The sequence below is a fragment of the Condylostylus longicornis genome, unplaced genomic scaffold, assembly GCF_029603195.1.
Source record: "Condylostylus longicornis isolate FDR11 unplaced genomic scaffold, ASM2960319v2 ptg000135l, whole genome shotgun sequence".
NCBI lineage: Eukaryota > Metazoa > Arthropoda > Insecta > Diptera > Dolichopodidae > Condylostylus > Condylostylus longicornis.
In genome coordinates, this window is record NW_026578103.1 from 376,647 (window position 1) to 393,291 (window position 16,645).

Here is a 16,645-nt window from a genome sequence, read left to right on the forward strand (position 1 = left end):
AAATCAAATTTTAATGAAAATTATTTTGATCAAAAAGGTGATTTATAATGATATTGTAAAAATTTTTAAAAACCCACTATACACTTTCCTTTCTACTTATTGACCAAAACAAAAAATCAAATATCTCACGACGATGCTTCGAACGGCGTTAAAAAATGATTAATGACATTTGGAATAATTTTCTGTATTGCCTCATTTAAAAGGGTGTTTTAGAATTGAAAAACAATGTGGTAACACCTTGACCAAAATATTAGTATATCTGTCACGCAGTGTTCCCACTCGGTAAAAACAAAATATATCCAATTTCGAAAACAAAATGTATCCAAAATGTATCCAGCCTCGTAAAGTAGAATTATTGTACTAAGTCGTCTTATATTGTAAAAATTTGTTACTATCTTCTGAAAATTTTTCAAATCTGTTTAGTAAAGCAACAAAATAACATTTTTCTTGCAAATAAAGCAATTTCGCAATTTAATATTAGCAGCACTTTGACAGTTTTGTAATATTTATTTAGTGTTTGAGGAAGAAATGTATGTATCCATATTTCAGATAAATTTTCAAATGTAGCCAATTGCTGCATTTTAGCAAATTTGAGTATCTTTGCAGCCACGCTAAATTTAAAGCAAAAATGTATCTAAATGAATAAAATTGTATCCAAGTCCCACTTGTTCCTTGTCAGCAGTGGGTAATACAAAAAAAATGTCAAAAATTTATTTAAAAGCAAGAATAAATGAACAGTTTAAAACCTGATTAAAAAAAAGATGAAGATAGTTGAATAAAAATAAAAACCAAAGTTTTTGAAGTGAGTTCAAGTAATGGAAACATTTTACATAAGGTTTGGTTAATTTATTATAGTGGCTTTTTGAGGTAAGAAATTTTTAGATATTGTAAAAGGAAGATGAATAGGTTACTAGCAACAGAAGATCGAATGAGTTCATCGGAGTCTGAATCAATAAACTCAGCAACAAACAAAAGGAATGCGTGCAAGTGGGATTATTGTATCTCGGAAGAAGGAGAATTGTTTTATATGGAATCTTTATTACAACCAGTTGGTTCAATGCCTATTAATGAGCCACGCAATACCACGAGAAATTCGGGTACTGGACGTAGTACATGCAATACAGATTCTGGGAATACAAAATCAGCTAACAAACCATTAAAAGAACAAAAACCAATTACAAGTTTTCATAATTATGCAATGCATTACAATCATTTTTTTATGGATATATTAAAGGATATTAATGAAGTGGTGACTCTTATTATTTTGTTCATGGCTAATGAAATTTGTGAAGATGTGTTGTTTTCATACCCAAAAAAAGAAGTCAATGATATTTTAAGTGCGAAGGGAAGTTTTTTTACATTACAGTCAATTATTAAAAATAATTTTAAGACGGAGCTGCTTTTGTCCTCCCTGAATTTGGGGGACAAAATTTACAACGTTTACTATAAAAATATTGAGAATACTTTACTGATATTTGGTGTAAATAACAAAAATTTTAAAGGCAACACACTTTTGGGGGTAGTCAGTGAATTTTTCGAATATTTAACGATTTTTCATTTAAAAAACCTTCCAATAAATAGCGAGAATGAAAAAAAATTGAAAGATATTTGCGAAATCTTGAATATTAATTTTCAAACTTCTGACAGTATTCTAACCCCGTTCCTTAATTTAACAAGTTTTTTGAAATTACCGAAGGATACTGAAGCTAAAATACATAATGCTTTAAACGAGATGTCAGCGATGGATTACCGAGATTGGAATGATGAGCCGTTAATTTCACATCGCGAATTCTTTATTTGTGGTTCACTGCTTTATTTTAACACTTATTTATTAGCAAATCAATTGCCAACTTCACATTCTAATCCCATTAAGCAAATATTAAATTTTAGCGGTATTTTAAAGGCAATTGAAAAAAATTTTATTCAAGAGTTAATATTTTGGCATGAAATTCCCTTTGAACAATCAGAACAAAGGTATTTTGTAGTTATCTGTACCAGAAATAATTTAACAATTGCGTGTTTATTGCAAACAAACTACGTTAATAATTCGAAAGAAACTTCAAAAATAATATATCCTTCCGCATTTTATATCGAAGAAATTCAGGATACTTTGGATTATTTAAACGAGAAAGGTATTAAAAGTATATCTCAAAATATTATAGATGCTAAAAAATGTGAAGAAGATATGAATAATAAAAGTTATCTGAAATTTGATGGCATAAGGAAAACTGATGATGTAAAGTTACCAATCTTCGGAACAAGTGGACATTCTAATAATAGCCAAACTCATAGTGAAGAATCTGTTATTAGAGACGACGACCGTTCCGAAATGGATTCAGAGTGGGATGGATTTCCAAGTAGTTTCAAAAGTGCAAGTGAATTTGATAAAAATTCAGATTATAAAAAAGGACCCAAGTCAAGTGAATTTGGAATATTAATCGAAGGGATGTTCAAAAGAAAAGGATGTTATATATCACACGTAATACAAGTTAATTATGGTTCAGGACTTCTTATTTCTCATATAGAAAAGCCTGATCAAATATTAGAAAAATTTAAATCTTGTTGTGAATTAATTCATAGTGTTCTACAAAGTATGCCACCAAGAAATAGGAGCGCTATAATAGATTTTAATAATGTGTCTAATCAACGCAAATCTTTAAATAAAGTTAAAGAACATGGTGTACATTTAGTCACTATTGATAGTATTGGAAATTCGGTACCTTTTTGGGTCATTGGAAGATTAATAGATTCCCCATGTGGAGAACTATATGTGTGTCATTATGAAGACATTCCACAAAATTTAATAGAAATTGCATTCCGCTTGTTGATGCAAGATACATTTTAGCTTTCAAAAAATAATTTTTATGGATTCAAAATTATTGTACCTATCTACATAATTTTCTTGGTTTTCAAAATAAGTAAGTGAATATTTCATTGTCATCTTTCATATTTATGCAAATATGATATCTGTATATTTTTTGTTTTATTATTTTTTTTTTTCAATCTTATAATTATTATTTCCGTAGTGGTAGCAAGCAATTGAACATCTCAAATCGAGTTTTATCTACTCTTAAAATTGGCGCAAATAATATTTTTGGTGAGCAGCAATGTATGTTATAAGTTTTTTATTTTTATTTAAGTGGCTTATACAAATGTAAGGCAATTGTAATACGAAATGCGTTTCATAAAATTTTATAAATATTTTGAATAAAATTTTTAAATAATGAAATTAAAATGCAAACAATATCAATCAAAATAGTTTCAAAGAAATTTGTTTGTTAAGTATCGAAATAGTTTCAAAAAAATTTGTTAGTAAAGTAGGGTAGGTACCTATCTAGTTAATTAAAAAATAGTTTGCGAAATTCAATAACAATGATAGCAATTCCAATCAACATAAATTTTTTTAGAATTTGGGAATAATTTTCTTTTCACTGCTATTAATAATTTTTTTTACATATTCTGCTTATAAGAAAATAAATAAATCAATTACTTTTATTAATTAAAAAATTACAATAATTATTTTGTTAGTTGTATAATGTCAGCCAGAATTCAAATTTACTAAAAGTTTATGTTAATTTAATTTAAACTGGTGTATCTTGTTTTATGAATTCAGTTATGTAATTAATTTGAATAAACAAATTTTATTTTATTAGAAATTATGTAAGTATAAAAAGGTAACTGGTGTAGAACAAAAATGTTCACACTATTTTTGCTATTATGAAAAATTTTTTCATAATTTTTTTAAATTATGAAATATTTTTTTAAATTCCTTTTTTTCAAATGCTAAAAACTAATATTAAACGAAGTATTTTTACTTGAGTTAACTTGCGCATAACCAATTAGTTTTTGTATTTAGTGAGTTTTACTTTTAAACAGTTCAAAAAATTTTGCATAACTTTTGGTACGCAATTTTTTAAATTTTGCGTGTTAATGAAATGACAGATTAATTAAATTTATTTTATGTATATTAAAAGTGTGTTTTTTTCCATTTAATTACATTTAAGACTAATTTTACATTATTCGTAAAAATTTTAAACGAAAATAGCAAGAAATAAACAAATTATTAATTTGTTTCAATATGACTGAGAAATTAACAGAGATATGGACACGAGAACATGTTTTTGATCAGCGTCGAGTTCTGAGTCGATTTGGCCGGGTCATCGAATGTAGGTCCTTGGGGTTTACCTTCTCTTAGCATATTTTTTGTTTACAATTTCTTGGAAATCGCAATGTTATGAGATAGCTTTTTCTGTTTGTTAAAATCGATTCCTTTGTTCGTCTGTCCCGGCAATGATGCAAAAATGCATTGAGTTAGATTAACCAAATTTTTACAGGTTGCTTGCAGTTGTTACTGCATTAGCCACCGCTGTTTCGTTATATATTGGAATCCTACAGTGTCCACAGTATCTAAATTTTGCTTAAGAGAGTTTGTGTAAGTAGGGCTGCTATTATAAATACATAATATAAATTTGATTGTGGTTCTATAAGTATAAGCCAGAATTACGACAAAATTTGGTCGTTTAAATTCTCACGATAGTTTTCACGATTGTTTTTATCCCGAAATTTTTAAGGGTAAATATGCTTTTAGACGAACAAGTTGAGTAATGGAGATCCAAGTGCCAATACTCTACTAAAATATTAGCAGGTGCTGTAAGAGAGCTGTAGTCGACTGCTGTGTTATTATTAGAACACATTCGTACAGATATCACATAGTTGGTGTGGTCCACTTTACTCTTTCTCGTAATTACTATATTTTATATGAATACTTAATTTTCTTATTTTCTTTTCGATTGTTCATTGGAAAAGCACGTCTATTTTTTTAACTCGGTTTTGTTTTTCATAAAAACTGAAATTGTACATACAAAACTGAAATATAACAGAGTTGTGATTCTTGAAAGGAATTTAATACCATTCCGCAAAACTAAATACATACATATGTATACAATTGCTCAAAAATTTTCGTCTTTATGAAATTAGTTATTTCAATACACTGCCCTGGTAGCTATAAGGCATTACAAAAATTTTCCGAACTAGGTTCAATTGGGTCAACTTCGATATAAATTTTGTTTTTCCCTAATTTATTTTCTATTGAAATTATTTTTTAGTTTGAAGAAAACTATTGAAGAAGTACGTCCTTTTCGTTTGTTTAATATTTTTTATTTTTATTTTCGTATATTATAAGAGAAATGAATAATTAACGGCATCTAATTGTTCCTTTTTAGGCTCTTCGAATTGAAATCTTAAAAATAATTTTTTCAATTATAGTTGATCCAGAAATAAGTAAGAATTGTGAATTGAAACAATTTTTGGTTAGATGTCGCTACGTACACCAAAATCAAGTTTTTAGAAACTAAAAATTAAAAATTTTTTCTTTTGGGCACAAAATAAACATAAAAACAATAAAAATAAAATCAAAAAATAAATAAAAAAGTTGGAACTTTAATATTTTGAGGATTTTAAAAAATGTTTAAAAAATTTTAAAAATAATGTTGATGATTTTGTTGCATATGATGTTGATTTCCATTTTTTTTAATGAACAATAATAATGTTTATTAAAATTTTTAATAATCAATTTTGAGATTTGTAAATGTTCAAAAAAACATTAATTTTTAATTTTGCTAACACTTTTTTTTTTACAAAAAAATTTTGAAAAAAGTGCTTATCGGTTTCACTCTGTCCGTCCGTCCGTGAACATGTTTACAAAACTCTTACACCCTTGAAGATAGAAATCTGAAATTTAATACGTACATAGATCTTTACTAGAAACTTATTTCTGTAGAACAAAATTTTTACCTATCTCTCCCCCTCTAGAAGTTATATCCCCCTAAAACTCTAAAAATGCAATTTTTTAAACATTTGTTGCAGTAAAACCATAAGCATATTTTAAATTTTGCAATCGTAGAAAGGCAGTGGCTTGCTTCTCCTATCGATGCATACTATAGTTAAACTTTAAAAAAACAAAATGGCCGTTCAAATTTACCGTTATCTTAAATCCGTTTTTTCCAAATTTTTGATGTAGTTTTTCTTCTAGACCCGAGGTTGTAGGAGCCTCAAATTTTAGCAGCTTTTGAACAGTAATAAATATTTTATTTCCTTAGAAGAAATTTTTTTTCCATCTCCACCCCCTCTCAAGTTATTGCCCCTTGTAAAATTTGAATTTTTGACGCCTTATATTTCCGGAACCACAAGCTTTTACAAATTTCTATAAATGCAAAAAGCTAACGGTCGATTCCATAACATTAAAAAATATAATTATTTTTCTTAACTCACACAATTAACCCTTAAAATTGAGCGTTATGTTAACCCCTCTTCAAATTAAATTTTGCTTTATTTCAAAGACTGCATAAATCATTCATCCTAAATGTATGCAATCCTAGAAATAGTTTCATAATATATGAATGAAAATAATTTTAATAGTTTAGTAGGTATACATAGACTGTATTTAAAAGCAGTATTTTCACTTGTTGAAGGGAAAACTGCTACAATACTTTTCTTTTTAATAACTTGGTTTGACCCAACTTTATTAAGAAGAATGTTGGTTCAAGTTGTCACTTACAATTTTACTATTTGGTTTTTGTACCTACTTTAATATTTTCATATATTGCAATTTTCAGTATATTTTTCTTAAGTAAAAATTTCCCATCCAAAAAACTGAAAAGTAGAATTTAAAAGGCTGAAGAATAGAATAATTGTTCACGTTTTTGTATGAAATTCTACGTCTATAAAATAGTTTCTGGTTGATCTTCAATAATTAACGAGAAAAAATAGAGTTGGCCGTATCAACTCAATACCCGTACGAAATTTATCATGTCATGTCTGACTATTGGACAGACTATAATTTTAAGTTACCCTAATTTATGCAAAATTTCAGTACTGTTCTCAATATTTTCTAATATATGGCCATACTACTATTGAAGTTGTATGGCAGCTATCAGCAGGAGCCAAGCAATTTCAACAAATTTTATCAAACACATCGGCCCAACTAATTTATTCGCTTGTGTGAAATTTCAATTCCATTAAACAATGTCGTTAAGGGTTAAGATTGTTTATATGTGACGTTTGTGAAAAATTAAATTCAAATGTGGTTTCTTTTTTTGTGTATATAAATTTTATAAAAGCAGTTCGCAACATTACTAAAAACAATGTCAAAATAATTAGATTAAAAACTGAACCGGTTATCAAATCATAACCCACGGAAAAAGGTAAACTACACAGAAAAACGTAAATCAAATATATGTAAAAATACATAAATATTCCGCTTCAACTCCAATATGAAAGTTGTGTTTTCTTTACACTTCCTGTGGATTTGCTGAGTGCAACGATGGATACAACATGACGTACATTGGCGAATTTTAACAAAGTAAGTATAATTTATCGTAGCCACAAGAAAATGCAAAAAGTGTAAATATCGGAAAATATGATCCATTGAACAACATAGGCATCGATAATGAATCCTGAGTGGGGCAGGAGTATTCCCCGGGTCATCGCAGCCATTCGAGGCTTATTGTGGCCTTCGAAAACAATATCCCCGTCCCGACCGGAGACATCCCTCAGAGAGTTGGATAGCAGTTTCCGAACGTATAGGAAACCCTGTCCAAAACAATTACGCATAAAAAACAAGTAGAAGGACATAAATTTTTGCAATGGTTCTTTTGAAACTGCCTTCCACCGATTTTCCTTCCACCACACGAACAAAACCATCTTCATCAGAAAATGTATTAGTTATTTTTGCTAATAGCCATTTGCATGGTGGAATGTCGTCAGTCTTTAATAAAACTATTTGATAATGATTTGATATTTAATAAAAATCGGATCAAACCCTTAACGCTTACATCCGCTAAATCTGCAGTGCGTCCAAAGAAATAAGACACAAGAAATCTTCGAAGGCCCAGCTAAGGTTGCGTTGCACACCAGCAGCCTGTGAGCTCTTAGAGGAAAGCCTAGGCCTTCTTTTCAGATGGAATCCCAATGGCAGGTCCACGCCTCACAAAATTACAGTTTATTGCAAGATTACGTCGGCCTTACAGTTCCCTAGAATCACACTGTGCCCGGGGACCCAATCTAAGTTTATTTGAAACGGCCGCGCCATCTTGTTAAGAGACGACCTGCAGTCCAGTACCATGATGGATGTTGACATCTCAGAACTCAATGCTCTTATTGCGGCCTGGCTGTCAGTGAAAATATTGACGATACCGGCCGATACCACATTGCAGCCAAGTCAGCGCAGAGCCTTCGCAATCGCGACCACCTCAGCCTTAAAGGTATTGCAATGATCCAATAAACGAAAGGAGAGCACAACATCAATGGCTCAGAATAAACTCCCCACCTAATTTGCCATTGACTTTGTATCCGTCCGTATAAAAATGGACGGATCCGCCCTCAATAGCTCCTTGCTTAGCCATGTTTGCCTAAGCAGAATAAAGTTCCTCGCGAATGGGAGAGCACCGGGGGAACATAATCAATTATTCCCACTACGTGTCCCCAAGCAGCAAGAACGGAAGCATGCTGCAGCCATCTGCTGACTCAGTAAATCTAATGGCGGCAGATGAAAGAGAATCTCAAGTGCCTGTGTAGGGTTGGAGTGTAAGACCCCACCAATGCAGACTATTGGCATTCTTTGAATTTTGCTTATCACTCTTATGTTCACAGCTATACGAAGCGCTGGCCACCATACCAGAACACTGTGCATCTGGATCGGCCTCGCCACTGCGGTATATAGCCAATAAACCATGCTTGGTTTCAGGCCCCACGTCTTCCCTATGGCCTTTTTACATGAGTAAAGTGCAACAGTTGCCTTCTTCACTCGCTCCATAATGTTATAACCCGTTGAGTATCGGTGGAGCTATGGTTGGTATCTTGTATCTCCTGCTGAAAGTAAGCAGCCCGCAGCCCAGTCAGAAACGAGGTCCAGGGCTCATGAGCCCATTTGGGACATGAAGGTGATTGCCAGACACAGCCACCGTCAAGTCGTCAGCGTAAGCTATAACCTTGTAGTTCTCCTCCTCCAGGCACACAATTTCTTATGGGGTGCGCTTGCCAGTAGAGCGCTTAATGCATGAGCCCCAAAAGCCCTTGATTGTTCTGTCTGACAGCATGTTGCTTATCAGAGTGCTCAGAGAGCCATGAACTGAAAGTACCGATAGTACCAGAGTTCGACAGTCTAGAGATCTTTCTCTGGGGATGTAGAGTCTGAAGATAGAGCGACTCTGCAGTCTAGAGATCTTTCAATATAGTGTATCAAAGATAGTCTATCAATTTTCCATATCTTTAATAATAATGACGTTAAACTGATAGGTCTAAGTTCCATTGGGCTGTGAGAGCTTCTTCCAGTTATAGGAATGAAAACCACCCCTAGCAACATTCCATGTTTTTGAAATGTAGGTTAAGTCTATACAGTACTCATAGATGATCATAAGCCAAGGACGGATATCCTTCGCAGCGTTTGTACTTCTGTCGGCACTACGTCGTTAGGGCGCTCCGACTTAGATGCATCAAAACTGCGGATGGCCCAGAGTATTCCCTTCTTAGTCATCTCCGCCACCGCACAGGATTCACCAAAACGACTAGTCGGAGCACGCTCCTTCCCAACCTTAGGAAAGTGTGCATCCAGGAGCAGCTCCAGAGACTTCGAAGCGGAATTGGGTCAAGAATTCCCAGCAGCCATCAGGTAACTTGGCACGACTGGGTCGCTTGCCAAAACTTGACGGACAACCCCCCCTAGAGGCACGATTTATGGCCCCAGTGAGTGTGGAGATCATACTGTCGAGGTCCGCAGGTATTTTAGGACGCAAGGGAACTCCGGGACCCAGGAGATCGCTTAGCGAATATCGGTACCATGCTCAATGAGTCCGCTTGCGGTTTCTGAAAGTTAAGGGAGAATTCTGGCGAGCAACGAATTCAAATTTTATATAGCGATGGTCTGAAAAGGGCATCTTGCGATACTTTCCATTTCGTAATCAAGCCAGCAATAATTTGCGAGGCAACGGTTATATCCTCCTGCCTATTTTTAGTAACGACAATGGGCTCTGAGCCTCTATTATATAATGTACTCAAGAGTACTGAGGATAGTACTCAAGATAAAAACAAAAAGTCATCTCTTGTGTTGGTATCCGAGCTCCCCCAGTTCACGTGATGTGCCTTGTCGTCGTTCGCAATGATTGCTGGGTGGAAGAATGTCCTGGGGATGACTCCAGAGAAACCTTGACGCTACTCGGCTTCTACGCCACGATGTGGTGGATAATCGTGTAGAAATCTCTTCTACACGACTCTTCAAACAGAATAATTCTTCAAACGTTAATCTGAAACTCCCTACAATAAAGTATGAATCCCTAGAATAAAGTGCCAAGTTAACAGTTTTTCAGTTTCTATTTCTGGTAGCTATGTTCTTTTTTGTTTTTTCTTTTTTCATCGAAGGAAGGAGGACCATTCTCTGGCAACCCATAGTTAGTTATGTGTTTACTGATACTAGTCCTCTTACACCAACCATCAAATTTTCTTTAATATAGATTGAAAGAGATTCAACGCTCCCCGATTTGGTGAAGCACATTCTGCAGTTAATCAGAAGGCAAAGTCCTCTTCTTTCTGGGCAGAAATGTTACTTGCTTGTTGAAACTTTCTTGTGGCATCGTCAATATTTGGTGCTACTGCTATAATTGCAGTATCGTCAGCGTATGTAGCCACAATTGTGTTTTCTATCTGAGGCACATCTCTCGCAAAGAGTAGATATGGTATTGGACCCAAAATACTGCCCTGAGGCACATCTGCTCTTATTTTTCTAAGTGTGGAATAGCCCCTCTCCTGTTTGACTCTAAATAATCTGTCGGTTAAATAAGAGGACAGAATATTTACATATTGCCTTGGTAATATTATTTTTAACTTGCATATTAATCCTTCGTGCCAAACCTTGTCAAAATCCTGTGCCACGTCTACAAAAATTGTTGCACAAATTTGCTTTTCCTCTAGGGCTTTCTCAATAATATTTGTAATTCTATGAATTTGATCAGTAGTTGAATATCCTGCTCTAAACCCAAATTGGTGATTCGGAATTAATGACCTCTTCTCAATTATAGGTCCCATTCTTTGCAGTAATAACTTTTCAAAAAGCTTCGACAAAATTGGTAGCAGAGAAATTGGTCTATAAGACTTGGTCTCATTTAAAAATTTATCAGATTTTATTATCATTATAACTTCTGCCACCTTCTAAGCATTAGGCACATATTTTAACCTTAATGCAGAATTCTTTAAAAAAGTCAACATTGTTATACCCTTTTCTGATAATTGCTTCAGTATCTCAGAGGGAACTAAATCATAACTTGGTGCTTTCCTTGACTTTGAACTTTTTATTTCTTCCACTATTTCAACGTGTTGTGCTTTCACATTTCGCCTAAAAATTTGTTTAAGATGATCTGCATATATTTCAGCCTTATCTTTCAGTTCTATTGCCCATTTGCCATTCGTTACCCTAATAGAGTGAATATGTAATCTCTGACACCTTCTACACTGAGGAACTAAATTATTTCTTCTTAGTGACTCAATTTTAATCTTTATGTGCTGAAGTACATCAATTTTGTAAATTTTATATATGTCCTACGAATTTTCAAAGATTAACATGAAGAGGGGAAGTCGGATCATAGTTACCTTTTTTTCTTTGTTGTGCTTTCTAATTTTATTAACGACTTCAATAACTTTAAAGTCCCTCTCTTTTAGCTTATTTTTAACATCTTCAGGTTGGCAGCCTCTAGCCATCAACTTGATGGGTCTTGTCATTTTATTTTCGTAGGTAAGCCACTCTACTTTAGATTCATTTATTTTTTTTGTTAATTCTCTGTGATCTTGTTCTTGACCAACATTGATTTTAAGTTGATTATTATTTATCATGTTGACCCTAAAGTTTATTTTGGCTTCTTTTAGCATCTTCTTTATTTTTGGATATTCCTCCACATTGCTTAATATAATTGGAGAGGGTTTGATCTTTCTTGTAGTGCATTTATCTGCACAGATTTTTCTATTTTGCTCACCTTGTCCTCAGAACTTATTTAAGTTACATATCTGGTCTTTGCTTTTTCTCTTGAGAATCTAATCGGTTTTCGCATGACCCGAAGTGCTCTTTTAAAAGGGTCGGTAGTAGTCAGTCACAGACCATATAGCCGTCCATTCTGGATCAGACGCTTCTGGATTTGTACTGGATTTTAGTGGACTCTTACCACAAGCATTCCTACTTCGGGTATTTCGCACTCCCACCCGCCGGGTAGCTGTGTTCTTAATTCAGGCTGATTGCGTTTTTTTTTCTATTTTACTTTAATAAAAAAATAAATTTTTAAATAATAAAACACCAAACTTAAGTTTCGAATTTTATTTTATTACATTTAATTTTATTCGTTAGACTTATCCGTCTTAATCTAAAGTAAACTTATGAATATAATATTTAACTTAAAGTTATTTTATAATATTAATTACTTTAGCTTGGAAGCATTTAGTAAGAAGTAATTACGAATATTGTCCAACTTATGTTTAATATATCTAGGTTGCTCCTTGTGTAGCATTTTTATAATTTGTGTGTAGCACCTGTCGTCGTGGTAATATTCTCTTTTTGCATTATTTTTATTTAGTGACCTGGTTTTTTCTTTAAGGATATTATTGTAAATTGTTTTCATGTCACATTTATCCTCCTGAATATTTATAGCTTTAGAAACTTTTTCTTTGGTACATATTATTTTCTTTAATATTGTCAATATCTAACGTTCTTATTTTCTCACTAAGAGTACCGTGTAACCGTTCTATGTCAGAATTTCCGGTATGAGAGTTTGGTTTAATTAAATAAAGTTCTATATTTTCTTTTCTTAGAAAATCTTTTATATTTATACTACGAAACTCGTTATCTGTTACGTATTTATTAATATAATGTTTAATTTTTTAAAATAAAACACAATCTTTCTGCTTTACGATCACTTTCTGAATAATCTTTTCTTCTCTTCTTTTATTAAATTCTTGCATGTCGTTCTTTTTTTATTCTCGACTTCGATACTCTTTTAGGTGACATTTTTGATTACATTGAATATGAATACTTTTCAGTACAATATTATATAATTACATTTAGCTATAATAAACTCATATGAATATTACTACATTAAAGTGCCGTCTTTGTGATTTGTAATCCCTGAGTTTTTGAATTATTGTTTGGTTATTTCTATCCTCAAGATAAAAAGTTGTCAAGAATTTAGAGAATATATCTAAAAATGTAAGAAAATTCGATTTGGAGTTGGTGTATACATTCATATGTATAACCTGCTTAATATTTTCGGGAGTTTCCGCGAATTCAAGTTTTTCTTTTATTGGGTTCCTATCGGATTTGGAAAATATATATGTGTGTATGTTTAGTTTCTAATCTATGGTATTTATTTATTTGTTTGTAAGCTTCTTCCACTGCATGAAACGAGTATTTGACAAATTAAATTCCTTTAATGTCGCTGAGTAGCTCTTTAATTTTTTACTGCAGAATCTTATATTGATGGTCAGATAGATTGGTGTAAATTCTGCTTTTACCCGGTCTTACATACCTTCTTAAATGTGATAATTGTTATGTTAGATAAATTATTTTGTAAGTCTTGAGAATTTATATATATTTTTCCGTTGTTATGTATTGTTTCTGTTTCTTTAACTTTTTCGTCTGTTAAAATCTGTTTTAAATCTGTTTACTACTGTTTATGTATAATCGATATTAATATTATATTCTCTTAATTTGAGTAACCAACGATAAAGTCTTGGGAACATCTTTACCTTGTGTTTTGGAGTATAACCATTTTGATGGTTGGTGGTCAATCAATAAATCAAATTTAACACCGTAAAGGTAAGGTGTAAAATAATTAGTCGACCATACGATAGCCAAAAGCTCTTTTTCTGTGGCCAAATATTTCCTTTTATGCTCATTTAACGTTCTACTTGCAAAGCATACAGAGAATATTACTAATTGCATTTTGACTAGCGTCTCTTACTAATTTGAATTTTTTTATTAAAATCAGGGTATTTAAGTGTCGGGGTTTCAGTTATTGATTTTTTTAAGTTTCCTCAATCTTTTTGGGACTGCGTCTAACTTCTTCGGGTGTTAGAACATGACCCTAATATTCAGTTTGCTAAGAAAGAAAATTACATTTATTGAATTGAATCTTAAGATTAAATTCACGTATAACATATTAAAAATTAATTTTATACTACAGATATGTTCTGTTAGTGTTGTTCTGAAAATCAATAAGTCGTCAAGGTAAACGACACACATTTTATTTATGAAATCTCTGAGAATAGAATTCATTAGACGCTGAAAAGTTGCTGGTGCATTTTTCAGGCAAAAAGGCCTCCTTATATATTCATAATCGCCTTGAAGAGTAGAAAAAGCTGTTTTATTTCTATCTTCCTCCCTTACCAAAATTTGATGAAAATCCATGACAAGATTAAGGGTGGTAAAATATTGTGCCCTGCCAAGTTTGTTCAATATTGTCTCGATGTTAGGAATGGGAAACTTATCGTCAACCGTTACCTTATTGAGCTTACGGTAGTCGATCACTATTCTCCATTTTTTCTGTTCTGAATTGACGGCCTTTTTGGGTAAAATCCACAAAGGACTATTACAAGGCGAATTACTTTCTTTAACTATTCCCTGCTTGAGTATGTCAGATATTTGTTTCGATATTTCTTCTTCACGAATCTACGGATATCTATATATTTTAGAATATGTTGGCTTATCGGTAGTTGTTATTATTTGGTGTTGAATTTCAGTCGTACTAGTCAAATGATCGCCCTCATTAAAGAAGAGATCGTTGTAGTTATGAAGTAATTTACTCAAGTGGTTCTCTTCTTCAGTATTCAAAGATCTGGTTAAATTTTCGAAATCTTCATATTTATGCTACTATACTCTAGTTGCTGTATTTCGTTTAGACTACAGGAGCAAGCATCTAAAAATTTTATTCCATTTTTATTTAATTGTAGCATGTCGTTTTTCAGGTCATTATAGCTCCTAGAGGCTTAAGAATATTTTGGCCTATAATGCTGTCAAAAGTGTTTTGTCCAGCCTGGTTAATCCAGATATAATTTCAGCGTCTTCCTTAAATTCTAAGGGTGATTTTTTTTTATTCCTTTGTCAATATGTTTTATTAATAGTGTTAAAAGTAATTGGTTTTCTAATATTTATTCTCTTATATCTAGGGAGTTTATTGTTATCTAAAAGAGTAGTCGGAGCGCCAGTGTCTATTAGACATCTGAGCTTTTTATTACCTACTGTAAGTTCTATTTTTGGAAAATTCGTTTTTGTGGAGCAGTGAAAAAATTCACCTCACCCTGTATATGGTCAATTTTCATAGGTTCTTGATAATTATTATTATTTCCATAGTTGTTATTTTGTCTCGACAGTCCAGAGCCGTTATAATTATTATTATAATTGTTTTAATAGTTGTTATAATTTGGGGTTAGTCTTGACCATCCAGAGTTAGAATTATTTGTTTAGTTATTATTATTTTAATTATAATTACTAGAAATTTGTTTTGGTTATCTGTTAGTTAGAAAATTAAAATTACCAAATCTGTGATTTACATTTAAATTTTTAATATCATTTCTTGTACGATTATATTTATTTTTGTTATTTGAGCTATTGCCATAGTTATATTTATTTTTTGCTCTAACTAAATTAAAATTTACTAAGGTATTATAAGCTTCTCTGAAAATTTGAATATTCCTCTTAATAATAATTAACGTCAATAAGTTTACGTCAATATTATTTAAAAAAGTTCTTAAAATTATGGTTCAAGTTCTTATTCATTCATTTTAGCGTTAAATTCTAAGGTTTTATTTGTATCAAATTCAAATTTTTCATTAAGTTCTAGTATACTTTTTAATTTATGAAAATATTCGCTTACCGAAATACATCTTATAGAAAGAGCTTTTTGGTACAGTTGATGGTACATCTCTTGTCAACTCCAAAGTTGTTTACTAACGCTTTTTTTAGGCCAAAAAGTAAAAAAAATTTACGATGTGTGATTTTTACTATATATATTTCGATGTCATATATATTTTTTCAAAATTGAAAATATTTTCCCTTATATACAACACTTTGTTGTATTTAAAAAGTTAAGTATTTTTTTCTTTCGAACAAAATATATTGGGTAAATGTTGAAAATAAAACGGCAAAACAAAATTATTTTTAGCTTTTGAAAAATTAAAGTAATAAAAAATAATTTATAAAAACTAATTGTTTTTAATGAATAAAAGTAGATAAAAGTTTTAAAAGGAAGAAGCTGTTAATTGGCTATGAATATGGTATAATATTTTTTAATCAGAATTTGTTAGAAGTGTTATGTTTTTGTAAATAAATAGTTTTGAAATAAGTAATTGTGGCTTATTCTGAGATGTTAATGACTTATTGATGAAAAAACATTGATATCGAATTTTTTTACTAACTTTTAGAGAACTCAGCAAAAGTTCCCAATCTTCTATCTTACAAAATTACGTTTTAAAATTAAATATATAAGTTGATTTTGAGAAAAGTTAACGTAAAATACGCAAGCAAGTTATGCTTTCTTTTTGATTATTGAATTGTATTTTCGAGTATTACTCGTAAATGCTGTCACAATAATCGAACAGTAAATATCGATAATTTATG

The 16,645-nt window shown here is 31.6% G+C and overlaps 1 protein-coding gene across 2 annotated transcripts; it reads left to right on the forward strand.

Annotated features, from left to right (window-relative positions):
* Positions 1–424: 424 nt before the first annotated feature.
* LOC129615109 (protein inturned) lies at positions 425–3,599 on the forward strand. Of its 2 annotated transcripts, XM_055530184.1 has the most exons (3): positions 425–835; positions 895–2,918; positions 3,027–3,599. In XM_055530184.1, the coding sequence occupies exons 1-2, from the start codon at positions 816–818 to the stop codon at positions 2,843–2,845; spliced, it is 1,971 nt and encodes a 656-aa protein (XP_055386159.1). In that variant the 5' UTR covers positions 425–815; the 3' UTR covers positions 2,846–2,918; positions 3,027–3,599. The 2 variants fall into 2 exon arrangements, with proteins under 2 accessions (XP_055386159.1, XP_055386160.1); XM_055530185.1 differs by having other exon boundaries at positions 426–2,918.
* The last annotated feature ends 13,046 nt before the right edge of the window (positions 3,600–16,645 follow it).